Source organism: Orbicella franksi, chromosome 2 (genome assembly GCF_964199315.1).
Source record: "Orbicella franksi chromosome 2, jaOrbFran1.1, whole genome shotgun sequence".
Classification (NCBI taxonomy): domain Eukaryota; kingdom Metazoa; phylum Cnidaria; class Anthozoa; order Scleractinia; family Merulinidae; genus Orbicella; species Orbicella franksi.
This window is the reverse complement of record NC_138146.1, coordinates 30,340,871-30,368,158: the sequence shown is the minus strand read 5'-3', so window position 1 is coordinate 30,368,158 and position 27,288 is coordinate 30,340,871. Positions and strand designations below refer to the sequence as shown.

General features: G+C 39.3%; 5 protein-coding genes across 10 annotated transcripts; 4 read left to right on the top strand and 1 right to left on the bottom strand.

The window, feature by feature from the left end:
* The first annotated feature begins 82 nt into the window (after positions 1 to 82).
* Positions 83 to 3,251, top strand: LOC145479253 (uncharacterized). 2 transcript variants are annotated; one of them, XM_081457567.1, is made up of 4 exons: positions 83 to 217; positions 1,079 to 1,160; positions 1,258 to 1,355; positions 2,104 to 3,251. In XM_081457567.1, the coding sequence occupies exons 1-4, from the start codon at positions 182 to 184 to the stop codon at positions 2,368 to 2,370; spliced, it is 483 nt and encodes a 160-aa protein (XP_081313693.1). In that variant the 5' UTR covers positions 83 to 181; the 3' UTR covers positions 2,371 to 3,251. The 2 variants fall into 2 exon arrangements, with proteins under 2 accessions (XP_081313693.1, XP_081313692.1); XM_081457566.1 differs by lacking the exon at positions 83 to 217 and having other exon boundaries at positions 710 to 1,160.
* A 97-nt stretch (positions 3,252 to 3,348) lies between these two features.
* Positions 3,349 to 27,288, bottom strand: LOC145479223 (synaptotagmin-6-like). Of its 5 annotated transcripts, none has more exons than XM_081457525.1 (5): positions 26,867 to 27,288; positions 14,464 to 15,045; positions 10,105 to 10,817; positions 9,410 to 9,536; positions 3,349 to 4,623 (listed from the first exon to the last, which is right to left on the bottom strand). In XM_081457525.1, the coding sequence occupies exons 2-5, from the start codon at positions 14,552 to 14,554 to the stop codon at positions 4,301 to 4,303; spliced, it is 1,254 nt and encodes a 417-aa protein (XP_081313651.1). In that variant the 5' UTR covers positions 14,555 to 15,045; positions 26,867 to 27,288; the 3' UTR covers positions 3,349 to 4,300. The 5 variants fall into 5 exon arrangements, with proteins under 5 accessions (XP_081313651.1, XP_081313653.1, XP_081313650.1 ...); XM_081457527.1 differs by having other exon boundaries at positions 14,464 to 14,831; XM_081457524.1 differs by lacking the exon at positions 26,867 to 27,288 and adding an exon at positions 22,677 to 23,116.
* Positions 6,197 to 9,401, top strand: LOC145479233 (uncharacterized). The gene has a single exon (XM_081457540.1). It carries the CDS (start codon positions 6,517 to 6,519, stop codon positions 7,570 to 7,572), a length of 1,056 nt encoding a protein of 351 aa, XP_081313666.1. The 5' UTR covers positions 6,197 to 6,516; the 3' UTR covers positions 7,573 to 9,401.
* Positions 20,167 to 22,293, top strand: LOC145479227 (uncharacterized). Its single transcript, XM_081457530.1, has one exon. It carries the CDS (start codon positions 21,091 to 21,093, stop codon positions 22,285 to 22,287), a length of 1,197 nt encoding a protein of 398 aa, XP_081313656.1. The 5' UTR covers positions 20,167 to 21,090; the 3' UTR covers positions 22,288 to 22,293.
* LOC145479230 (uncharacterized) lies at positions 24,040 to 26,873 on the top strand. The gene has a single exon (XM_081457535.1). The coding sequence runs from the start codon at positions 24,042 to 24,044 to the stop codon at positions 25,170 to 25,172; it is 1,131 nt and encodes a 376-aa protein (XP_081313661.1). The 5' UTR covers positions 24,040 to 24,041; the 3' UTR covers positions 25,173 to 26,873.

Genomic DNA, 27,288 nt, shown 5'->3' with positions numbered 1-27,288 from the left:
GCCGATCTTGACACGTCACGGTTGTCATGTGGCTCTTGCTATTTTTGAAACTGACGTCACACGTGGCTGGCCACAGCTATAAAGGTGCAAACACTGTCACAGAGGAGTGTCAGCGTTGCCAAGCAAAGGAGGCTTAAAACGAACACTGCAGCTGAAGAAGACGAAAAAACGCGGAGTCATAATGGTGCTTCGACAGTGTCTTGCCTGCAATATACTGGTAGGTAACCATAAGAACGAGCTACCCGAAAGCTGCTCGAAAGCTGTAGTAAATGATTATTACGACTTGTTTCCGGCCGTCCATTACAAATTTATTCCAGTTACATAATGTTTTGAAATTTTAAATTCGCTCGCACGGCTGCGACCTGCTTTGTATGAAGCGTCCGGCATATTGCTTCGATTAAACACTGCCGCAGAAATTGCAGTTCAGTTCGCAAGATCGATCGATGCAGCTGATGCAGTGGTGATGAGACATTTCCGAGCTGAATCACACTCTGCTGTTTTCATAACGACAACTGAGTTTATTCATTTCATCAAAGTATTAGAATTAAATCGTTTGGTTCGCTGTGCAATAAAAGTAATTACGAATGCATGCAAATCTTCAAACTTTCCGTGCGGAAATTAAGGACACTGGTGTGTGACATCAATGCGATCAAAGGCATTTCTGTGAACTATGCGGAAGGGGTCTGCTATCGTTTCAAATGTCAGTCAGATTGCAGATCCTTGAATCTTGTACGATCTCGAGTAAAAGATTTGGTCTATCTCAGCAATATCCCTTTCTTTCTGAGGAAACTTTTCTTTTGAAATTTAAAGATTATTGAAGCGGGTAAAATTATAAAACTATTCGCTAGAAACTGCTTCAGTCAATTTCCGTTTGCGAAGAATCGGGCTTTCCAGGTCAAATGTTATTTAACCAGAAAATCAGCATTACAGGAAATAGATTATGTGTACCTTATCACTGAGGCCGAGTGTCGGAGATATACGTAGTGTCCGTCGAGTGCCAGTGAACTACAGTGGCCGATAATCTCAAATTATGAAAGTCTCAGGCATGAGCATAACTATCAAATTATCTCATTCACAGATTACAGAATCATCAAGATCATGCGTGTGTGGCCATGTGCTCGAAGATGCCAACCGATACATTGGTGGAAAACGTTTTTCAGGTACATTTAAATAGTGTTTACTTCATGTGATGTCCAAAGGAATCAAAATGTGAAACAAGTGAACTGTTCTAATGAATCATCGTCTTCGTTTTAATAGAATACCGTGCAAAGCTTTATTCTCGTCTGGAAAATAGAAGAGAGAAGAAAGAATTACGGGAAATCCGCGAGCGGGCGCGGCCGCTTCAAGAAAGGAAGGTAATTATTTTCTCTACCTATATAAGAGACAATGAGCTCTTAGAACTGCAAAACATGTACAGTGCTTTCCAGACTATGCTGATTTTACTCAGTGTATAGGAGTCACGTTTTAACATGTTAACCTCCGCCTTGCAAATTATAACTTTCGTGGAAGCCACATCTTATCTCTTCTCAAGCCACGAACTACTACTACTTATGGTCTCTACCTCGACTCGTTCAGTTATTTATGAGCAAAACTAGGTAGAATTCTCTTTCAAACAATTCGCGAACCTGCCCAGTTGTATGAGTTTAAGAATGAGATCCATAGCCTAGACAATCTTAGTGTCTGACAAAGTCGGAATTAGTCATAAGATAAAATTCATTATAGTTTTGGTAAGAGTACCTTGTGTTGTATATTTTGCTCGGAGACATAAGCTTAATGTATAACTACCTTAAATTTGTATTGTATCGTGGAAGGGACACAAGTCGCACAAGTTCCTATCGTAGTCTTGCTCTTCCCTTCTACGATCGTCTGAAGAAGCCGTCAACCTAAGATAGTTAAAACTTCCTGTTGACAGAAATTCGAAACTAGCGACCCTGGTTTTAAGCACCTGTGAGATTTTCCTCGAAACTGGACATGGAAGTTATTTATCTCTTAGTTCTCAGTGTTGTGAACACTGAACGAACAGAAGACCACAGACAATTTAGACTGAAGATGGTTAAAAAGCTAAGAACAAAGTTGCTAACAAGTATTTTTTTTTTTCTCAAGAATCAAATTTCAGGAACAGATTCACGAAAGCTGAGTTTCAAACCCGAGAAACAACGATCAGCAGTGTCAAGAACGCCAAACAGAAGAAAAAGAAACAAAAAAATGCCTCGCTTGCGGGCAGGTCTGTCATCGACATCAACAAAGCAGCAAGCAGGCAAAAGCACGGTTCCACCAGAACTGCTGTCTAGATTTCCCAGCGCTCTGCAGGAAATCAACCGAAGAATAATGGGACAGAACTTTCTATGGTTAGCACTACAATTGGATTAACGTTTTTTTTGCAATACCGGAAGATAAACTCATACAGCAAGCATATTATCACGTGCAGCTGAGACCCGCTGCTATCAGAACAGGAAGAGTATTGCAAAGGCAATGAATGCCACACATGCCTTCGGAACAGGAAGTCATAACTGCAATCGAAAGCCGAACTAAGAGTTTTAAAATGGCTGAAAAATGTCTCTCGACATGTATTTGAATATTCAGCCGTCAAAGCAAGTGTACGACTTATAACTGTCTTTCAATCATCTGAGATGATATTTTTAGAGAAACCTCTTTACTGGTGTTCTTCACACTCAGTGTTGTAAGCTACAATCCCGGACAAAAATATTGGGACACCAAGCAAGTTGTTCCCCTCCCCCTACATAGAATGTAGAAAATTGGTTTTCTTTTCCCTTTTAGTTAAAAAAAACGCGACATTTCCCAACATTGATGAGGGGGATATGTGATCCAGCTTAAATGTTCGAACTACTTTTGTCTGGGATCCTAGGCTTAAAGGTCCATTGTCAACTGACCACCTTCAGCATAGTCGGGAAAATATTCAGTTGAGGAAGATGACTTTGGTCATAGCTCGTGACATTAGAGAGATTTCGGGGACATCATAGTTATGTTAAATTGTCTGTTCATAATTTATTTTAAAATAGAAAAGTTACGATAGTAATAATATATAACGCCGGCTAACAGGAGCCCAAGGTTTCTTTGAGCGAAAGTCAAGTGGATGACCGGAGGTACAGCCGTGTTTGACCACTACTCTAAGAAATCTCGGATGAGGAGTCTAGTTTTTTTAGCAGACACTAAAAAGGATTGCGGTCCAAAACCTACCAAGATTTCAGGTGTGTTTAAACGAGGAAAGAAACGGGATTATTCAGTCGTCTTGAAGGGTGTCTTATATAACAATTAGGCCACGCCGGAGTTTGAGGTTTTCATCGCGAGCGATAGCTTCAATGTACAAAGTATTACTAGATTAAACGGTTCACATCGAAAATTCTTTATTCCATACAAAATTCGCATACAAATTCAAATTGTTGACTAACTACTGGCAAAAAACGTTTACAAACTTAAACGAGATTTTCTTCTTATTTTGCTTTCTGTCAACAAGAACAGAAAAAAATTGATGTAACCCATTGAGCGATGTAACTATCTCTTCCGGGTATTAGATTCTTGATTGTAAAGACCGCTGATCAGGATACTGCAGAGCGCAGTGTGCAAAAGATTTGTTTCGGAGTGCTAAACCAACGTGTAAATACAGTTGTAAATCATATAAATACATAAATAACTAAACTAACAACCAGGCAATAAATTTCGTTGTTTGGTCTATTTTCGCAATCTCTCAGTTACTCGACCACATAACCGATAAGATGCGGTCCTTGGACCAAACTTTCTTCTCCAAATTATCACATGGTACATCAAAGAAGTTATTTCAAATAGCAAATATTTCGATACCTTACAAACCGTTCCCCGAAAAACTCCACCTGAATTCATTTAATTAAAAGCAGTAACTCATCAAATTTTCCGTTTATGTCGTTCAAAAACTTTGGCTATAGCAAAATATTTTATAAAACCCAAACATTACGCTGGATATGCAAGTATATATATTAGAATATAAACAGTTAAAAAAAAAAAAAGTTCAAAAAATACCCCAATAAATTACATTCATTTTTCAGAAATTTGTTCAACCATTAATTTGACCCTTCTGGTCAGGTCTGAAATTGTATTTAACTTGATTTTCAAAATGTTCAGTGGAATATATACAACAAGAGCAATCGAACCTCGAGCGCTATCATATTGTATTTAAATAACATTTGACCTCGTTCGCGTCCAGTTTACCGAGGTAACAAAAAAACCAGAGGTATTGGGACTGAAAAGAACATTTAGTCACAGAAGCGTTACTGGTAAATTTTCTGATGATATTCTTGATCGTCAGTCACGACTTTACCAGTGGATGCCACTGAGCAATGGGTTTCCTGGGAGTTGTCATCATACAGTTCCAGTGATGCAAACCAATGCTTGTCTGGGCATCAGGTCCTACAATTGTCTTGCCAATAGTTCGGGTCTGAGGCCGCCTGCCATCTCCGTGGTATGTGTCGAGCACGCGCACTAGCAAGCTGACGTCACTTAGGCGATCGATTGGGACATCAAAGACGAACGCCTCGTTATAGACCGGAAGTAGGGTGTTTCTTGCTACAGAGGTCTTCGTTTTTTTCATTTGCCGACCGGCCAGCATCAGGGAGACTTTGACAAATGGACCTTCAGGGATTTAAAAGAATAATAGATTAAACGCCAGTCACTTTCATCTGCATTACAATACGGACACTATATATTAACAGAAAGTCACCAATGTGAACTGGTAATGCGACAGGAAAAATAGAACACCCACCTGTAACAGACTTAGTGTAACCCAGCCTGGATGGCATCCCCCCGCCACACACACACACACACATTCACACTCCCCGTCTAGGTGGGTTGTAATATTTAGAAGTTTCCGAGATATTTAGAAAATAGAGATATTTTGAGAATTTAAGGATATCTAGAAATACTCAGAGCTTTTCTATGGCTGAGCCCTGTGTTTTCCTCGCTATTTTCTTGCACCAATACTCAGTTCTAAGCCTGAACAATCCATTTCAGCAATCCCACGTGCAAAATATCTCCCATATCACTAAAAGCAATAAAGCAGCAATCATCCAAAATGGCGGACGCTGGTAACCAATGGTAACATCGATGCGCCTGAATCCTTTCCTTTACCCTTATTATTGTAAGAAAAATTGGAAAATTTTGAAATATTTGGCTTAAGGTTATTCAAAATCGGTTTATTTTTTAAACAAAACTGAAATATTGAGGGGTTTTCTAGATATTTTCTAAATTTTTGTGATATTTAATTTTTTTGAGGATTTCCGGAAAGATATTTACTAGACATTTATATAAATAGAGGGGTACACGTGTCTCATGATCGAGGTTTTGGGTCGCTGAAAAATGTCCTAGATACGGAGGAAAAACGCTTAATTTATACACTTCTATTGTTATAATGGCCGATTTCGGCCGGGTCTTCAATGTTGTTCAACGTCCTTTCATGGTTCAACCGTAGAACCATTTTAGCTGGCCTGGTAACGTTTTCAACATCCAGGCTTCGCCAGGTTTGTTATATGTTACAGAGGATAGGGATCGTTGGCTATGCCCCATGCTCTTGCTAGGATCAGTTTACATACATGTAAGCATACACATGCATTATCTTTCAGACATTCGTTTGTTTCAGATATTCGCACACACGTTTCACAACTTTCATGTTCTTAATTTAGTGACACGAATTTAATTACTTGTGCGTCTTACAAATTGTATTGGTAGCCTTACAAATGTAAGAGAGCATGTTGTTTCCATAGGGATTTAAGTTCAGGGTAAATATTGACATGTGATAAAGGTAACCTGCGAAAAACAACCCGTCCTTAGATTGACACAAAAACGGTTTAATTTTAGAACGCCCTCGGTTCGTTGAAAACGGGGTTTTAAAATGACTATTTTTTCCTTTTTTTTTCCATAGAAAAGCTTAATTTCCATAAAGATTAATCAGTTCTTTCAAAAATTACTCTTTAAATTGAAAATAGACAAGGCTTCTCTTGTTACGAAGTACGAGATAATTTGTCAAGTCAGTAAAAACTTCAATATTGAAAGACAGACAGTTTGTTGTTATTCCAGCTGAAAGATGGATTTTGGCCAAGAAACCCATTAAAAGTTAAAAAGTAAATATGCTTCGCTTAAAAAATAATACTGCGAACCTTAACAGATTTTAGTCCTTAAAATGGATTTCTCTGAAAAAGTATCTTTTCTTTTTCTGTTATTCACAGCTGGATAAGAGTTGTGGATAGGCGTTTTAATGATCAGCGGTTGAGCACAATGGCAGCTGCATGTGATCATTGTTACATGTGCAGTGAAGTGAACTGCAGTCTCATTTGAATTGGAAATTGAAATTGTCCACGAGTGAGGACCAAAATAAAACAAAAACACCTAACACAACATCTAAATGTGCTTGACACCTGAGTCAAAACTGAAATGTACTCGAGCGTGACACGATGCAATATATACAATGGTGCCGAGAAGCTAATACAGAGGTTCTGACAACAGTAAGAATATTATTTTTTTTCAAAAACAATGCACATGGCTGAACACACAGGAACAGATATCGACGACAACGATCATAAATTTGAATCTTTTCAACCGATTGAAGAATTAGACATTCACGCTCCGATCGTCGGCTACGAAGTTGTGGAAGCAAGAAAACGATTTACGGTGTACCAGATCTTTGTGCAACTGGCAGGAGAGCGAAGCTGGCATGTTTTCCGACGATATTCCGACTTCGTTCGCTTGGACGAAGGATTGAGAAAGCTCTTCAACGATTTTCACGGCATCCTTCCACCTAAAAAGTATTTTGGGGACAATTTTGATCCTGCTTTCATCGAAATGAGAAAGCAAGGACTTCAAGAGTACATCGACAACGTTATCATAAGACAAGACGTTATATCAGCACGGCCGGCTGTGGAGTTCTTTTGCTTCGACGATCCACCCGGACCGCACGATAGCCTTGAAGAAAGTAGAGCGTTCATTGAAACGTTAGAAGACACAGTGAATGAGATGAGGAACAGACATCAGGAACTAGCGTCGGAGATCAGGCTGGTGAAGTCCCAGCTTCGCCAGTCTCAAGCACAGAAGCAAGCGCTTTTGATTGCATTGCGGTCCGAGCGCGTGTTGAATGGAAAACCATCGCACGACGACGACGATTTTCAACTTCTGTCTGAGTATGCCAGACTGCCAGAGGTGGCACAACTTGATTTCAAACTTTTCTCGAGGAGTAATTTAAGAATTAACGAGGAAACCTCGCGGCAAACGCATCGTTTGAGATCCAACCGGTTTCCAACTTCCACAGCAGCTAGTCAATGGGATCTTCGAGTTGAGACGGCTGAGGGATTGGCTAAGCGAACGCCACCTTTACAAGGTAGAAGGACACGTTCTACCTCAGATCTGTCACATTCAAGAAATCATAGAAAGCGAAATCTGACCCATTTGCCTTCAAACTCAGGCAGCCGTGGAGATTTGACGTTATTAGACAAATTTATGACCCAAAGCACGGAGGCACTGCAATTTATAAGAAACAGTGTTCGACAGAGATTAGGTTCAGGTACGCAACCCACCACGGCGGCTGATGAATAAAACGGAATCATGTGGTTTTTAAGTTTTTGTTCCTACAGTTTAATGTTACCCTTCAATTTTGCAGTCAAGCGAAAACGAAGGACAAACAAATGGAAACTCTTCCTTCCAGGTTTTACTGAACAAATGCTTTGCGAGAACTACAATATAATAAATTGCTGATATTGGCTTATGGCATACGCAATTTGATGAAAATACATCCACCGTAATATTGAGGAGAAAAACCGCAAAAGTTATACTTCAAATGAAAAGAAAGTACAAAACATTACAGTCAGAAATTTAATACTTGCATGCGAAATAAAGCTCACATTCATGTTGCAAGGGTGTCACAAATGCCAATGAATTAAAAATTAAGCATCTTTTCGAGAGAAACAAGAATCTTCCACCAATTTCGAAGTGATGCTAAGCTCTCTTTCTAGAACTATCAAAGTACACGACACTTTGGCATAAATGGTATTCCACAGCTTCAGATCTCCGTGCAAACTAAGAAAGATTGAATATTTTCGTGCCAACTCGGTAAATAAAAAAAGGACTAAACCAGACGAACGTTTAACATATCAAGGGAGGGAAGAGTTTGTACCTGCTGTTAATATTGTATATTAATCATGCCAAGAACCGCCTACCATTAAAATGTACTCTTTCCAAAAATAAAACTCTGATTAAAAAGGGTCTTCTCGAAAGCTGGAAGTTTTTTTTTTTTTGCTTAAGAAGTCAGGTGTACACAAAGAATTTGGAATAAGGCAATATCTGAATTGCTTGCTTCTACAATATAACGTGGCAACGACTCATTGGAAATATGAATCAATTACTTTAAAACAATAGATAATAACTCCGTTCAGATGAATTGGCCTGCGGGGACAAACAAGATGAATAAAAATACAGTTCTACATTATTATTGCGCCGCAAGAAATTAAAACATTTCACAAAATACTCCAGCTGAGAGACCTTACATTGGGACAATTGTTGTGTTTTTGTGGTCAAAAAATATCAAATAAATCTGGTTGATTTTGAAGGGAAGTAATAATGAATAAATACACAAAAAAAGGTAGAGCTGTTAAGAAGGGGCGTGAAAAGGTCATGTTTGTGAGTTTTGAATTTGAGTGAGTTTTGAATTTCATTAAATCTAACAACAGACTTTGCTATGAATAGTACCTAGATGTTCTGAGACTTGTTAAACATGTATTTGTACAGGTTACGAATGAATTAAGCGTTAATACCTAAGGATTTTTTTTCGGTGAACCCTTTGACTTCTAAATAGGTCAATTTCGATATATTAAAGTTCTACCTTGGCTATATTGATTCTGTAGACTCTCCTAGGTTAATTATCGTCGAAAATTTCTTTTAATACTAAAATGCACGTGCGGAGAGTTCAGTGGTAGTGTATCAAGAAAAAACATTCCCCACTCGCTAATTTTCGGCGATATTCTTATTACGTCTCTGCTTGACTGTGCATTGTTATTAGATATTGGTCAAAATAAGAAGTTAAACAGGTTAATTAAACATAACCCAGCGAACAGGCGAAAAAAAATTATTTTGTTTATTATTTTTTCCTCCCTCCAAAGGTGACAAAAAACACAAAAGAACTAGTGGTCACAGATACGAAAATGTTATACGTAGAGAGGACACCCAAAATTTATGATACCACAGGACTCACTAGTAAAGTTTACGGTCTTACCAAATGAATAACACATTTTCCACAAAAGATACCCATGCAGATCTTATTGAAACCAATTATTCTCGTGTGCATGGGCGCGTAAATAAGACCTAAATTTCTCGTATTTAGGACTACTCGTACTATTGTAAAACAAACACTATTTTTATATAAAAAATATTAACTCACTTGGCAATTCATCTGGAAATGTGCTTTTTGAAAGTCTAGCTTTCAGGACCACAAATGTGAGTCTGTTGGTGGTAGGGAGATAGCACAGTGACACCAACACCTCCCCTACACGGGTTGGACTATCCTCCTAAAACAACGAGATGGAAAAAACATTCACAACAATGAGACAGAAACGTTAACACAGTCTGCATACAATTAAGGAACCGGTGGTGGAAGTTCATTTAGACATGAATGCTATGTTTACTAAGCAATAAAATTTGGCCACGTACAAAAATTACCTTTTAAATTTAAGGCAACCTGAAAATGGTAGTTGGCTAAGATCGAAAAACACCAGATACAAGTAGATAATAATAAATCATAAAGGTTAAGGATGAGGAAGTTAAAATTTAGGCTAAACTTTTCAAGATGCACAAACCAGGAGGTAGCTCCTTCAAAATCAGTTTCTGAAAGTTAAATTTGTGATTTACACGAATCAGGCAAAACAGCAAACAAGCTGATCATGTTACAACTATTAAATTTTACAGCGAAACAAAACAGCATTACTTTCTGCCCAAACATTTTCATCGACCAGCAAGGGTAGCTTACAAGTGTTGTAAAAATTTAAAAATTAGAATGTTCTCGAATTAAAGAGATCAACCTGTTCAGACCTCAAATAAAATGATAAACAAGCAGTTGGAATTATTTGCAAAACTGACCTTCATCAAAAACACATCTCTCTTGATATCCTTACACAGTGATACACCTGAATACTCAGTCAATTGATCATCCTCGTCAAATGAGTAAAAAACTTCCCCAATGGACTGATGCCGAGAAAATCCGTCGTAACTATACACACAGCATTGCAAGGTACGCTCCGGCAACTCCGAAAATCCAATATCAAACTGGAATTCTTCATTGTAAACAGGACTGCAGTTAGAATAATGAATTTTTGTCTGGTGTTTTTCCACTCTCTCCGGTAACAGGTACAATTCCACGTAACTCGTGCTGTGAATTGACGGTAGATTGTGCGCGGCCACTACTGTCACTCGCAGACACTCTGTCTCTGTATCATAACTGATGTTAAATTCGAGTTTTCCTAAGTTTAGACTTGGCTCGGTGCTGCTGTCTGATTCAGACGAGGTCAGATTGTTGTTTCTCAGCCAAGAATTATCGAAGTCGATCTCAGACGCAGAGCTGTCGGATCTCATCAGAGGTTGGTGCCTGCGTTGCTGGCGGGTCCGCCGAAAATCTTGTTCCGTCACACTTGGCGCGCGTCCCTGTACGACGGCCTTGGCTGGCGGTTTGCTCGTACCATTGCTATTGGATCGAAACCACAACACCTTGTACAACAACAATATGAAGATTCCTAGTAAGAGCACAGCGCAAGCGATGGCAAAGCCAATGGCAATCTTAACCTTGACTTTGTCTCCTAAAAGAAAAAACAACTGTTTGTTAATTTCTTGTAACCTAGAAATCAAGTGGTTAAATTAAGTACAGCTACCTCTTTCACATTCAAATAAGAGTTGATGCAGTCGCGAGGGCGATGTGATGTCATGGCTGAGGTTTTTGGCGGGTTGGCTTGGTTCAATCACATCTAATGATAATCGAGCGACCATTGATGACATAAGCCCGCATTCCCGCGCTCGGACGCGCGCTCGGATAGTTTAGTGACCCACACAAGCTCGTGTTCAACCCAGCATATAAACAATATGTCTGACTCGACCGACCCTACTGAACATGAAAGGCGCAATTCAAACAGTCTTGTAACAAACGATCCGTAAAGAAGCCAATACTTTTGTCGAGGCGAGAACTGGATTATCTCTCAACAATAGAAGCAGAACACAATGCTAGCGTTGCACGCTTTATTTAGCGGTAAAATATTGCTCGAAGACGCGTAACAAGGACGCCTAACGGCTAGCTTTCTCGTCTGACGTGACTATATTGAACATAAGTTCACCAACAAAACAGGAGACAAAACTATTTCGAAATCACATATAATTCACAAAACTATTCTACAATCGCCTATGATGTAACGTTTGTATAGATTATTGTCTTTCATACAAAAATGTCCATTATTGTCCATGATTATAATTAAAACTGTTTACCGACGCCGAATTTTAATTTAAATATTAATTAACGTCATTTACATAATTACATTCTGACACAAACTCGAGCGTAAATCTTGTTGACCCTTATTTCTCATCACAATACCAACACATAATCAACTTTCAAAAATTTATCTATTTAAACTCAGCTCACATAACTATAGATATTACTATATGGTTAAATCAACACATTAAAATAAAGAATATATTTAACAAATCGAATGTTGTTTAGCGTTGCCTGTACTCTTATCGACAACGCTATGCGTCATCACAGTGGTCAAAATGTTGTGGACTCACGAGGCGCAGTCACTGTGATGACGCATATCGTTGTCAATAAGAGTACAGACAACGCTAAACCACATTCGATTCGTTTTTTACCACAATATCAACGTCGAAGATAATGTGTTTTTTCAGAGCGTGACCAAGAGCGCGACACATTGACGCGAGCAGCGTTGTCTGGACTCTTATCGACAACGACAAATTAGTCATTCAGATTGCGAGATTAGCAGCAATTGTGGTAAAAGTAGTAATGTCTCAATAGTGAGTGAATATCAGGCAAACAGATGAGGAGAACAAATAAATCGTTAACCAAGAGCCACTGTCTTGATTTCCCACCAAATTCTCAAAAACTGTTAGCTGTCAGTAACAAGAATTGACATTTTGAACTTGCGCCTCAAAGAGTTAATGCACCTGTGCAAAAGTGCTTCGTACTATTTCCTCGTTCTGACCAACTAATGGCAAAAGCAAATTATACTGACGTTTTCCTGACGGGAGGTTTTATGTCAACAAACTGACCCAGGCAAGCAACACTCACGCAAAAAAAAGAAAAAAATTATTGATAGTAACCACGTTAAAGGAACTAGTTTTAAACTCATTTAACTAAGTTGTACTGTGGACTTGGTTTTGATCCGGTTCCAAAACATTTACCACCAACAACACACAGAAAGCTCAATTTATATTACTCAGCAGAGTTGCGCTATTCGCAAGGCAAGAGAAGCATTTCTGATCTCCAAGGACAAGACCCATAAACCTTCTGGGTCAAACAGGCGTGACGAAATTTAATCTATTTATTTTTTATGTATCCGCTTTAGTACACGATTCATTTTCCTCTATTTTTGTCAACCAATCATGTCACATATTTCCTTAGGTATCATTTAAAATTTTGTAACCGTTTTATCCATATCTACTTCGCTTCAGTGTAGTCCCTGAAGAAGGTTAGTCCTGTCTAACCGAAATATTGGGCATTAAATTTACACTTTTCAGCCGTCCGGTTAATCGAGGTGGCAAGTGGGGTGGGGAATAAAATATAAAGAAACTTAAACGCAAGCAGTCTCTTTGAAAATCGAAATAGATTTCACACCCAAAGGGCAATGGGAAGGAGGAGAGTGTGATCTGCATTAAATATTCTACGTTCATTTCAGTGGCTTTCAGACGATTACAGATTATCATAATTATGCAGTTTTTCTTCCCCTAAGACCTCTTTTCTCTGAGGGACGACGGCGGAAGGCGCGGGAGACAAGACAACTTAACAAGCACGCGAGTTTTAGGAAACTCCCTCTGCCGCACTCTATTCTCAATTTCTTGCTTAAAAACAGTCACCCTCAAACTCCAGCGGTTATCACGACATCGTAGAGAAAGACATATTTAAGGAAAAACCATCAAAGGCCAGTGTTTTTTTTTTTCTGCTTGTGACTGCATTCGAGAAGCAGGGAGAAGTATCGAGGTTAAAAAAGGTGATTTTCCTCGTCATGTGAAACTACTGTTATTCTCGTAAATATCATGAAAGTAAGTATTTAAAGTAAGTATTTAAACCAAGCGTAACTTCAGTCTTATCAAGAACACGCACAAAAGCAACCAAATTTCCCATTCTGTGAAAAGGATATGCGTATACTCTGCACTTTGCAATCTTAAACTGAGAACCTGTTGTTCATGTTGCTTCCTCTCAGAGTCTATCTAACGATAAAGAACTTTGTGCCCAAAGATAACCTTCTAGAAGGAATTAGATTATACTTTTGAATATAGATTTTAAAAGCTCCTTTGTCCTTTTGCTAATTCAAAGAAACAAAGCCGTTCATCTCACTTGAAAATCTTCAAAACTGAAATGGCTAGCCAACCATTAACAGTTCTTAAACGACTTCTCTGTCTGTCAAAACTTTGAACGTAACCTTAATCTCCCTGTCTACAACTTTGTATTTGTTAAAAGGGATGAAAAGCCACCAGTTCAAGCTGGTCGTTGTGGTTGGTCCAAAGTGGGTATTAAACAATGGGGATTATGGTTGAAAGCACGAAAATCACACAGATTACATATGCATGAACCCTGGAGAGCGGCTGATAAATAATTAAATCAACGTGCCTCCCACAAGTTTTAAGGGTGTTAACTTTCAAACATAGCTGATTGTACACTTGCTGTCCTTGCTTTGGCAAAGAGAGAAATTCACTGTTTCCTTCCACTCGAATGAACTGACACCTCACAACTTCAGTTTGCTTTGAAACAAAATTAATTCAGCTCTAAACAAAGTTATTTTAATAGGTTTGAAGTTTCCGTAATTGACGATCGATATGTTGATTCGCGGTAATACCTTTCTGTGGTTTGCGCACGAGGTTTAACACCCTAACCTAACTGGTGACAGAAGCAGAAAATTGCCCGACGATATCAACAATTCCATACAGGCGATCAAGTTTGTCCTACGAGAACAATTGACAAATACCACGTATGCTAAGTTGAAGTCTCCTCGCTGTGAAACTTTCCGCTTTTGGTGCTCTTAAACAAAGAAAATGTCTTCTTACGTGAAACTCACTGAAAGGCTGTGAAGACATCAGAAACGTTTTTGGGTAGTTTACGTGACGGAAGGTCTGAGCGAAAATACCCAGTCTTGAAAACATGCAAGAAATAAATCATGTAATCTTTACTTGAAGTTCCTCTACTTTGTAAACAAATTACGAAACTCGCTGATTCTAGGTCAAACTTACCCGACCCAGTATTGAATTCCCCGGAGCCATCGTCGTTGGTGAAATAATCCAAAACCCTGCGATATTTGTCGATGTCGTCGGTTTCTTTCATCGAGTCTCCTCACCTACGATGCAAATCTTCCAAAGTTGCGGTAATCATTTGTCGAACGTACCGTTTTATATTCCAAATAAAACCTTGATCAACCGCCACATTAGGAGTTCTTGCCTGATCCCGAAACACAGAGAGGCGCGTGTGAACACAGTACAGGAAGTAAGCCAAGCAGAAGTCTAGCCCTCAAAACTTGTTCACTGTTCGGCGTGTAATTCCTCTAGGGTTTGTATTCATGTCTTGAGCTCACTCGTCGCCGCTTTACCGTGCATGAGTTGACCTGAACAAAGAAATCGTCAAGTCCTTTCAGCAACATGAATAAACATGTGCTGCCTTTGTGGTTGCAAATGGATCAATCTCATGAGCGACAGCTACCTGCTCGGTTGAATGGGTCTGAAACAAAACTCCCTTCCAATAAAACAAAAAAATAGCACGCACTGAGTACATCTGTTGAGCTGCTGTTCTCAAAACTCCAAAAAGCTCCAAAACTTTTTCTACAAAGGGACAAAAAGAAGTTTAAAGTTAGGTTAAAAATAGTTTGCAGTTAAATAAAATTAAGGTTAGGACTTTGGTAAGATGTTAGTTTAACCCGCTGATATCTACGAACTTTGGTAAAACTTTCTATAAACGTTTAACTCCCCGGCCACTACAAAGAAAGTTGTAGTCAAGGAAACAGAGTTTATATTGCACAAAAATGCGACAGTAAGTGAATAACACTATCATCAATCCACACTCAGTGACTCATTCATTCAGATCTTTCCACATTCGATGGCAGAGATGTCTTCGCTCCAATGCTGGGCCACATATGAACAATGATATGCAAATGTACACTTTGTCCTGACTTTGTCATACTAATCAGCCACAATTTGTTTGATTAGTACAAATTAAACTTCACATGTGTTCAGGGAATGAAAGAATGCTTCAAGGTCTTTCCCAGACAGAAAGGCAATTGGACAAGATGAAAGACAGATTTAGTCCCACTAAAATTATCAAATACGACATTAAGAAGCATTATGAAATTTATACGGAACGGCACGGAACGAAAGATTACTATAACACATTCAAATGTTCTCAAAAGACGTTTGATTTGAGGTTTCCCGCGATTAAACGTAACTGTGTATACCGTTAAAAATGCCTACTATCCATAGTTTACGAAACCGTTTTTTCGAGTTTCTCGCCAGGGGGGAGGGGAGTATTCCCTATGATGGCCACGCAACACGGGGAGGCTCTAGCCATATGGGGTACCTTTTTCAGGCTTCAGGTGTATAAAAGGGTAGAGCTTCACAAGTTGAGGTACATGAAAGGGTGGGGAAAGCTGTCATCTTGATTCCTACCACAACGTGAGCTGAATAAATAATACTTGTTCGTTTGGTTAACATCTCCTCTGGTAATGCTTGATGTTCTCCTGCAATACTGTTCATTAACTTCATTCCAACGGCTTAGAAAAGGGTACCTTTTTTAATAAAAGGTATGCGAAAGGGGTACCCTATCTGTCAAAATGGTATACAAAATGATAAGGGTTTGGTCCTCGGGGCAAGGCCTTCCCGTATAAAATTTTTTACAGCACCCCCCCACCGGGGGAGGTTTCCCGACAATAAACGGAATGGACAATCATTGAACAAAAACCGGAAACGGAAATACGAAGCTTATTTTCTGTTTCGGAAATATCAAGGAAACGGCAACGAAATAGTTCTTTATTCAGTTTGTTAGAGGAAACCTGTAATAAATTCTGAGAAAACAGACGATGCGCGCCTGAAGAATAGAATAGTAACATAGTAGCACATAATTGAGAGTAAAGCCGTAATGATAAATTAAACCGGTACAAGGATAAGTCTAAGATGGATCACAAAGCAGCTAGCTATACCCTTGAAACAGGCTCAATATCTGAGATTAGCTGAGTAGTCAAATTTGTAAATAATTGGTTTTATCATTCGAAGCATTTTTTCTTCCTTTTCATCGACCAAGAGCCCACCACGTGACCTGCAAATAACTGCCTACGAAGAATGGTCTTCTCATGCGTACTACCATCTAAATGTGTTTTTGCTAAAATAATATTCTGCTCATGCTTATTGGTAGCCATGCTCAAGCGCGAAAAATGGTAGATCGCTTCCCTGTACTGTCAGAGAGTGATTTAAGTGAGAAAAAAAAACTTGGTAATCGAATGGTTAAGTCTGTTATCGCAAAATATCATAATTTTGTCAGTGTCTCGCAAATCAACTATTTGCCGAAGCCGAAGGCTGAGGCAAAGAATTGATCTGCGCCTCACTGACAAATCACAATATTTTGCTGGACCTCGTCCAATAATTGTTAATTATTTTAGTTTTACGACACTCAATTGAAATCCGCTCTATTTTCATAAAGCTTTCTTCTCAGTATTTGCAAATGCCTTAGCTTACCAGCTCCAAAGCTCCGTAGCCTTCGTAATTGGCTTTTTTAAGGTGGTATGGTACCCTCAAATGGACCAAAAAGTTTGTTTAAATATGGTTAAGAAAGATCAATTGTGTGCCATTGCACTCAAGAAGAGAAATTAAATTTCTAGAGTTTTACTCAAAATGGTTGCTATGGAAACCAGCCACAGCCTTTTGAGGTAGTGTTTTATAGTATTGCGCCAACGCTTCCTGCTCTTTCACAAAACAAGATTTGACTGTCAAATAAACATATCATGTAAGTTTCTGTTTTGTTCTGTGCAATGAACCTAAGTTTTGACAGTTAACTCTTATTTTCAGTGCTTTTTACAGCTTTATTTGGAAATAACCTCATTTTTTACCACACCCAGAGGACAAATCATCTCATGTCACGTGACAGACCTTAAATTGTTACGATTTTTTTCGTTTATGACATCACGACACTATTGGTTTTTGATCAGCCCAAGTTTCGGGAATTCTACTTAAAAACCTTGCAAAGTAGAAATGTTGGCGCGAAGTCAGTCGATACAAAAGTAAACTTTTGAGAAAAATGCACTTTAAGTTTCTTACACGAAGTATTAAGCATTTAACGAGCCACATATAGCGGGGTGGGGGGTGCAGATTGGATTTCGGGGGAAGGGATGCAATGGTTGTTCTTTTTTGTAAAAAATTACCGCAGTTGTGGGAAATATTCCTTTTCATAAGGGAAATGAATGAGCCTGTGATGGCAATTTGAGGCAAAGCTTTTCACAAATAATTATACCAAAAGTTGCAGGTCTTAAAAGTTTTTTTCTAAATAGTTTCGTTCATATAAGTTAAAAATAATCTATATTTTTGGTCACGTTCTTATAGTAAACAGTCGTTGCTATGGCCGTTGCTACGTGAAAAAACATTTACCACTGTGTACTTTCCTTAAATTTCACACTCATCTGGAAGGAAATTTGGCAAGACCGTTTTAAAATGTTCTTGACAAGTCCCCAAGGGTCTTAAATCTTTTATTTCCAAGAAGTTGAATTTTTCAGGAACATCGCCATATTTTAGGGTATCATACCCCCTTAAGCGCCATGACAAAATAATAGCATCAAATGCGGAAGCCTTAAAACACTATTCGCCCCAGTCCTCTGCCACAGACTTGTCGTTGTCAGATGTAGATCTCTCTCACCTCATGGATGCTCATAGTTGTATGGCCACCGTGCTCCAACAAAATTCCCTGGTTCGCCGACTCTAGACACGAAACAAACTGCTTATATGATTTCTGTCTAATTACTAGGCTCCATTCCGCCGCTCTCTCGAGTCTGATCTGCGTTGGAGGAGTGCGGGCACCTTTCCCGAGCAGCGGCTGGTTCTCGAGCCTGTCTAATCACCGCTTTTACTTCTTCATACATCATATGCATCACACTTAATTAACAGTCAATTAAAAATACGAATTTGGCTGTAAACTGACAGAAAACAATAAAAAAAACCGAACATGTGAAAATGAGTACACAATTTTGATGGTTGGTTATTCCCACCAAAACCTCAACTTGATAAGAACTCAGTTTACACCTTGACCGAGACAATTACAGACATAATTCTAATAATTATAATGCGGCGCGAAGCTTGCTGACAATAAAATGCATAAGGATCCATGAGGAAGTACTGACTTGTAAATATAGTATTTTCAAGTAGAGCTCCAAGATTCCAATACCTTGAAGTGTTTCACTGCTTTTCCCTTTGCTTAAAGACCATAATGTGGCAAAGATTGAATTCACTCAGTTCAAACGCTTTTTACTGAGTCACAGCATTTGTGCAATGGAAAATTCATTCTTCATCAAAACCGGAGCACATAGAGATTCTTGTTGCAAGCATACTTTCACCAGAGAGCGAAATCAGCGGCAATATAGTCCACACAACACCGAACAGCTTAGAATCAGCTCTGCCTCGAATAAGACCAGAACTCTGTCTGGCTGACCAAGAGGTACGCACTACGAGTGTCTTGTTCGCCGAGGTTGACAAAGAAAGCAAAAAAAGTGAAGAAGGTTTAGAATTGCCTGATGTACATAGGTCGAGACCAAAACTGTAAACAAAACTATATGGCAGCTCAGCTACCAGCTTAACAAGGTGAAGGAAGCAGAGAACCTGAGTGATCTTTTGGAATCCAAACTGATGACAGAAAAAGAGTTGGATAAGGCAACCAAGAGAGAACTGCTAAAAGAAAGGGAAGAGAAGAAGAGACTGGAAGCAAAAAACTTAGAGAAAAGCATACGAGAAGCTTTCTTTCTTAGAATGGAGGAGCTAAAAAGGTCGGAGGAAGAAATGAGAGAGACAAGAATGCCTGAAAGAGAGAAAGAGAAGAATTGATGCTGAAAAACGACGAGAGAAGAACATTGCACTCTGGAATGAAAAGCAAAAATCGATCTTATCCACCAAGATATCACTGAAGGGCTTTTAAATTTTCATATTTCCCTCTACTTATACACGATTCGGAATCTTCGGCTTCTGATGAGCAGTCAAGCAGCGAGGACAGCGGTAGTAGTACAGATGCCAATGGAAGTGTTTCTGGCCAAAACGTCGCGTGTACATGCGCGCCACCAACCAACAATAAAAAGACGAAGAAAAAAAAAGAATAATCGAGACAGTGGCGGACCATACGCCAGACAGAAAAGAAACGAGACGAACAATGAATCAAAAACACCTTCAAACTAACAAGCAACACATAGACAGCCGGTGGAAAGGGTGGGAAAACAAATAATTGAAGCCACATCAGTAAAATCTCCAGATGTGTTGAATAAAACCACCTTTGTTCTGACCGTTACGGCTGTTTGCGCGAGCTCAGATCGGGTAAAAACGAGACACTAAATTACTCACGTCTGTCACTGTGAAGAGCTCACTTCACTGAGCACAAAATCTTTGAAGTTCTCCGAATTCAGAGAGGCACTTATACAGGGCATTTAAAACCACACACAGGTCAAGACAAGAGGCGCAGGTTACGACAAACTGTAACCGATGATGAACTCCAAATAATGCGATTTTCCGTTTAAACTTTTGATGAAGAGGAGAAACGGATAGGGGATTAGAGCATGTGAAAGAAAAAGGGCAAGTATTTTAATATTTTGAGGTTAGTAAGTTATAAATGACACCAAAATACAATGCTAGCAAACCTAGAGTGAGGGGTTTTGTTTTGTTTTGTTTTGTTTTGTTTTGTTTTGTTTTGTTTTGAATGGGGGGGGGGGGGGGGAGGGGGCTGCTGCAAGAAGGGCCAGTCCATTTGTCGTTGGGTATTGTTTGTCATAAAAATTTACCTGTAAAATAAAAATACCCGCGAGAGTCTGTGATTTTTGAAAAAAAAAATTAGTTTACTTATTTGTCGAGCTTCCGTGATGCCATAGGCAGATACTGAACGCTTGGTGTAAGCTGTTGAGGGTTTTCTTGTTCGTCCCACCTGCGATAATTGCAGTTTTAGAGAAAAACACTATATTGGTATTAAACCAATTTCAAAACAAAGGTTGGAAAATTCATATTATCTAAATGAGACATTGTGCCATCTCTCTTATTCAAAATGTCAACGTTGATTGCGTTATATTTGAACAGTTTGACTGATTCTACTCTACTTCATTTTGCCTCTACCCGAGTATTTGAAGGAAGCGAATCGTTCGTCGCTTTATTATTAAGATATGAGATTATTTCTGGACTTAGTAAACATGGCTAAAAAGACTTGACAAGACACCTCAGTCGACGCCACTGACAGAGGAAGGTTACTGTAAACATTTTATAGTTATGAAGACTTTTTTGAAGCACACCTGACAACGGCTTTACGAGTTTTTTGGGTACACTTGAAAGGTGGGTTATAATTACTCTGAGGCAGACGGCAGATCAACAAATAGTTCATACAATGGAAATCATAATGAGCTTTGGGAATAATAACACAAAGTCCGAATTTGCTGTATCTAAAACAACTTTTCTTATCACAGAAAATCAATCGAGTTTCATTGTTGTGGCTATGACCGACCATGCCGTGCAAGGTCTTCATAACGTATAAAATAATCATCACCTCTCATTAGATACCTAAAATTATCTTCACCCCACGGTCGTACAGCTGGATGAGGAAAATTGGCGATCACTTATTACTACTTCTCTACGGCTATTAAGAGCTGGATGTCGTTTTCGCGCGATCGACCGCTATTGGCGGACGGTTATGAAGCAAATGACAGAAGAAATGTTTTCGAGAATGGGGAAACGTCGGGCAAGGAAGTTTATCGAGCAAATTCAAGGAAAACCAGCGGTTTTGGCCTCCCGAGTATCGATTCCGCTTATGGCGGCTCTGATAGTTTATCGCCTGTTTCCAATAGCTACAGCCAGGAGGACGAAAAGAGCATTTCAACCTCCGATTTCTCGTTCGACGATTTCGATGAACTTCGTAGCGATGAAAAATTATCTTCTAATAGTGCCAAGGCGGAAGACTATATGCTTTCTCACAAAGACATTCAAGAGATTGAAAATCGAGTACAAGAAAAATTCAGGGAAGATTTTAAAAGAATTTGGCGAGATGCCAAGGCTAAAGAGATAAAGCTAAAAAAGAAGTTTACAAAAGTGATTGAGAACGCTCGTGAAGCCTTGGTAGAAGCTCGAGTTTATGCCGAGAAAGAGGCTGTAAATAAATTAGAAGAGAAGGCAGAAGAAAAACAGAGCGAGATAATGAAGAGAAGATCTTTAAGAAAGTGGCAAATCCTAAACGGAAAAGACCAGAAGGCGAGTATTAAAAACAACTTTCGCGCTGACAATAATTGGGTTCGAGAACACATGGAGGAAATGGCTAGTTTGCGGAAAATCCAGTCAGATTTAGATCGAGCTCGGGCAAGACGAAAAACTTCGTCCGGACTCGTGTCACTTCTGAACTTAAAGAAAAAAGGAAAAATAAAGCAACTAATGCAGACAGAGATACGCAAACTTGAGAGAATCGATGAAATTCAGCACCTGATTCAGGACTTAAACGACCTTGGATTAAGCGAGCAGGTGGACTCGTTGCGCCTGTCCATGCAGTCAAAAGAACAGGCAGATTTTTCATTACGTATACAATTGAAGGAAGAAAGAAGCAGAGCACGAATCGAAGCCTTAAAGAAAAAGGAAGAAGAAGTGCAAAAGTTGCGAAAGAAGAGGATCGCTGAGATGGAAAGACTGGAGCAAGAAAGAAAAGCCAGGGAGGAGAGGGAGAGGCGTGCACGTGTGATGGCCGCACTGGCACGTAAAGCTCACAATCAAGCACTAAGGCGAAATTTTGACGAAACACTGTTGAATTCACGGATCTCAAGATCGCATACTTTTTCTTATTTTCCTCCTCCAATACGAAAATAGTTGGAACAAGGTTGTCTGCTGCAATATAAACAACAACCTAATCAATAATAGACCTGGAGAACGTCCATAACCACAACACCTTGAGGTGGAAATTAAAAGGACACCCAACAGCGCGGCTTATTACGTTGATACCAATTACATGCTATGGTTACAAAGTGTGTAATTAACTGCATGATACATTTTCCCTGTAGACCTCCGAGGATTATATCGTTGTTATCTCTTGTGGTGAAGAGAGTAACATCAATGATTCATTAGGACAGGTTCAAAAATACAATAAAATTGAAATTTTCACAAGTTTTCTAACAGTTAAAAGGTTTTAATTATCTGGTTAGCTAACAAAATATAGCGAAGGAATTGTGTGATTGCATAGCGAGTTCAAAACCAGAAACCTTGTTTGAGAAAGTTGAAGCGTGCATAGTAAACCTTGACCCAGGCTCTCCAGTTCTCAGTTCCAAGTTCTCCAAAACGCAATCATAAATCCATAAAAGGAAAAGCAACACACTAAACGTGACGTCAATTTTAAACCTGTTTACATAGCCTAAGTGTGAATCTAACAAAGAAGCAGCGCACAGGTCGCGCAAATTATCACCGTGCACAGATTTGAAATCCTAGTATTCCATCTTACAGCTCGGATTCACAACATGGACAGTGTGGACTAAGTCAAATAACAAGACATCTCACAAATGCTTTCTTACTGACAGTTTTTTCTTTGCTCCCCGCCCCGAGCACCACTCCGGATGAGCAGCGACGGCATTTTTGTCGGGTTGCTGCGTTTATGAACGCATATAAAAAACAAACAACAACGTACTATTCCAGCTGACCTGAAGCATTGTCTATGCACAGATAAGCCAAGCCGGATGTAATATTTACAGATTGAAGCATTATCATTATAATTGTATCGATAACAACATTCTCGATTGTAATTGGTTCACGCGGGAGTCCAATACCTAGAATTGGACGCCTACGCCATTCTTACATCAATTACGCGCGCTTTAATGGCTTCCTTCTTTATGACCGTTTCATGTGTAGAAATTATGGAAAATACTACTGCCCTTGTTCTCTCGAAAGAAGTTCTTAAAGACTCCTAAATCTCGAAATTTGATTACCGATACGATTAATTAGCAATTGAACTTCGAGTCTTTCAATCTGGCAGTAACCGTGCTCGTAATTTCAAATCGGCGTCAAGCTGCGCGCTCGTCCGATTTTGAAGTTACTCGCCCGCACAACTCCCTGTTTGTATTCCACTCGGTCCAATCACTATTACTAATTATATTTCTTGTAGTGAGGTTACTATCTCAATTAGGCAATGAGCTCGCCTCTTGCTTAATATGTCTAATCAAGTGGGAAAAATGCTGGAAACTTGTTATCGTCCTCAACAGCCTCTTTATCATTCGTGGCTATTTGCTTATCATCTTTGACGTTCTTCTTTTTTTAGTTTTAGTCGTGATAACTGTGAAGTGTTACCGCCGTATAAATGAAGCTCGCTATTGGCCAAGCCAAGCTGATCTTATCAATTTTGGTTCAGTGTGGTTGCCTGCTGGTGAAAGAAAACTGGCAAACTAAAAACGCCACAAGACAAAAACACGATTCACAGGAAGAAAATATTGCAACTCCAAGTCCTGGCGAGAAATGAGAAAGATAATGAACGATTCCAAAAAGTAGAACAAAAACGTTTTTTCAAGCAGTTCCTTGATGCATTTTTAGCGTGAAGACTCGAAAGCAAAGTTGACGCAAACTCGTTTTATTCCGTAAACATGGAACGTAAAGACAAAGCGGAATTTAAAAAAGATGCGGCCGCAGGTTCCAACAACAATGCGCGCATTGTTTTACCGAAAATTGAAGGAATACAGAGAGGAAGTCTTACCGGATCAGAAACGTTTTCTCTCATAACAAGCGCCAGTTCAGTGAGTCCCTACCTAGACAGTGACATTGAGGACATGGCGCTACAAGAAGACGACGAAGACGGTGAGAATGAGGAAGAGGGCGGCGAAGCCAAACAAGACGAGAATGATCAGCAGCTTTCCATGACTTCTGAAAAAGAAATTCGCCAAAGGGCAAAAGTAGCGCTAAAGAAAGAGCTAAAGAGGATACGACTCGAGGCTATTGCGAAAAAGAATGATACGCGAAAGAAGTTTAAAACTGTAATCGACGATGCGAGATCGCAACTTATCGCTACTCGCATCGAAGCCGAGAAAGTTTCCATTGAAAAGTTGGAAGAAAAGGCAGAGATGAAACAGGCGATTATTTTTCAAGAACGCGCACAGCGGATGAAGAAAGAAAAAGCAAATGACATGGAGTACGAGAAAAGCAAGACGCATTCTGAGGAACTCGCTATGCTCCGAAAAATTCAATCCGACTTGGATCGTGCGCGCGCACGAAGGAAACATAGCTTGGCTGCTGCATTGACCACAGTGAACGGTAAGGCCAGAGTGTCAAACTTGCTGCAGCATGAGGTGAAAAGGCTGGAAAGAGCTGAAGAAGTACAACAGATTATTGTTGAGCTTCACTCTTTAGGATTAACAGAATCTGCAAATGACCTGACGCATGCTCTCAGGGGAAAAGAGGAGTCAGAAAATAAGTTTCGTAAACAACTAAATGAAGACCAACTCAGAGCTAAGAAAAGAGCCGCAAGCCTCGTGGAGAGCGAGATCAAGAAAGTTCGCAAGGAATGCTTGGCCGAGATGGAGAGAAACCAACGAGAAAGAGAGGAAAAGGAAAGACTTGAGAAGGAAAGAAAAGAAAGAGAACAACGAGAACGAGAAATGGCCAAGATAAAGAAGATGGCAAGGGATATGGCCATGAAAAAGATGTTTAAACAGTCTATGTTGAACACGAGGGTTTCAAGGCCATTTAGTTTTTCATATTTTCCATCCCTAAAGAAATAACTTTGTAATCACTTCTCACTGAAAACCAAGGCTTGCGTGTCTACCTTTGTACGATACTTCACTACTATTTGTAGATATGACGTCACTAGTAAACGCTGTTGCTGTTGATTAGCAGTTTGTTTAAAGCCAATCAAAATCGTAATAAATTAATAATAGCTCTATGTGTCCTACAACAATGTTTCACTAGATGTATAATAGTAATAAAATTCAACTACTTCAGATTTAATCCATGTCATATAACGGTCAGGGCATTATAAACATACATACTTCTATATTTGGTATGGTGCTTCCATACTGTTACAGTTCATCTAATGACAGTGTAAACTGAACTTAACTGTTAGTCTCCGAAACATCTTAAGGACTATTTACAGAGATTGTAACATTGTAGGCTTTGATGTTTTTCACTCACGGCAGAGAGGTCAGAAATGACAGACAAGTTAAGGCAACACTTCTCTTAGTGATTTGACTGCATATTTTATCAAAGTAATCTGCTAATTGTGACTGAGTTCCTTTGCTAGTGTACACGAAATTTCCCATAGAACACCAAGAAGACTATTAAGTTAATTGTTGATAGAAGAGCAAATTGCTGTCAGTTTGTTACAGTTTCATCTCCAAGACAGGTTTGCCCGGCAGACAATGTCCATGTGTACGATTGCTTGTGTAACCCATCATATTACTCTTTTTATAGCTTTAGTGCGCTCATTAAGTAATTTGTAACAAAACAATGCCATTATATTTAGCTCAATGTCAATAAACATATATCTTTTGGATTTCGGCCTTTCGAAGACAGTGATATATATAGAGACCCTCTGTGTAGCTTCTAGCAATACAATGGCCTACGTGTAACCATACCCACCCCCCGAAGAAGAACATTTTTCCTTGAGGATGAAACGGAAATGTGTATTCGAGTAAATTATTTCACAAGACAGCTTTAAATTATACTTTTTCTGAAAATGTTTCTTTGAATCAAAATGTCAAAGTCTTTCAACTTTTAAATTCTAATCTTAGGAACTCGAAAGAGTTCAGTTGTAGCAAATTGGTCAAATTATTTGTTTGTTCAATGTCTTGTGAAGAGAGGTTAAGAGAGGGGTGGATGGTGAAAAACTGCAAACTACAGAAAATGACTAGGGCTCTATAAAAGTGATGGCGAAATGATTTTTAAGGGATTAAGCTACTTCTACAACGAGCCACAGAAATCTGGCCGTATTAATGAGGTGGCCGTATTATTGGCTTTTAAATAATAAAATGATTGACTGAGCTTTTGTTCGGGCCAGAATAAAGTGGCCGTAATAACGCCCTGAACAAGGAGGTGGCCGTGTTAACGGGGTGGCCGTAAGGCTGGCTTCTACTCTATCAGCAAAATGTGAGCCAAAGCTTAAAGCATCAAAACAGCTGGCATATACCGCACACAAACTGTCAAAACCCTTACAGCTGTGGAAACGCGTCATCGGGGTTCTTTTGCATACATTTTACTATTACTAGCTAGGGCGAAAAATATCGTTCGTTATACCGAGGACTTTGTTGTTTAAACGAAACCTCGAACTTATTTTGTCAGTCCCTTAGCCTTTAGTTACAGCGGCAAAAACAGTCGCAAGAAGACACAGTTGCGTGTTCTTGCAACTTCGTTCGAGGTTTTGGTCAGGGCTTTAACGCGTTGATAAATATTCTGAGCTGTGCTCAGGCATAATCCATACCTGTTTCCAAGGCCCTGTTCCAAAGGTCTCAATATATCATGCATCTCAGTTGCATTTGTGGCTATTCCCGACTGCACCAGGTCAGCCACCCGCCATCTTGAAAAGCTGCTCAAGTTACCGCTGCTTTATCGAAGGCTCGCTAGTCCCAAGCCTCTCCCGATTGCATTACGTTAGGATGGCTACATCATCATTGATTAACATACCAACCCCAAATCGAAACTTTTGCGACATTAGTGATGCACTGCAATTTTGCCAAAAAGCTTCAGTTAACCACGTGACCATATTTTTAAAGCGAAAGAGAGTGAAAAGATCTTTTCAATAGCAAAAGAAATGTACCTCCAGTCTGAAAAAGTACCTTCCCCCCTCCCACTTTGGGCAGAGCCTTGCTATTTTAGACCATTATAGGTAGTACTTGAACCTCT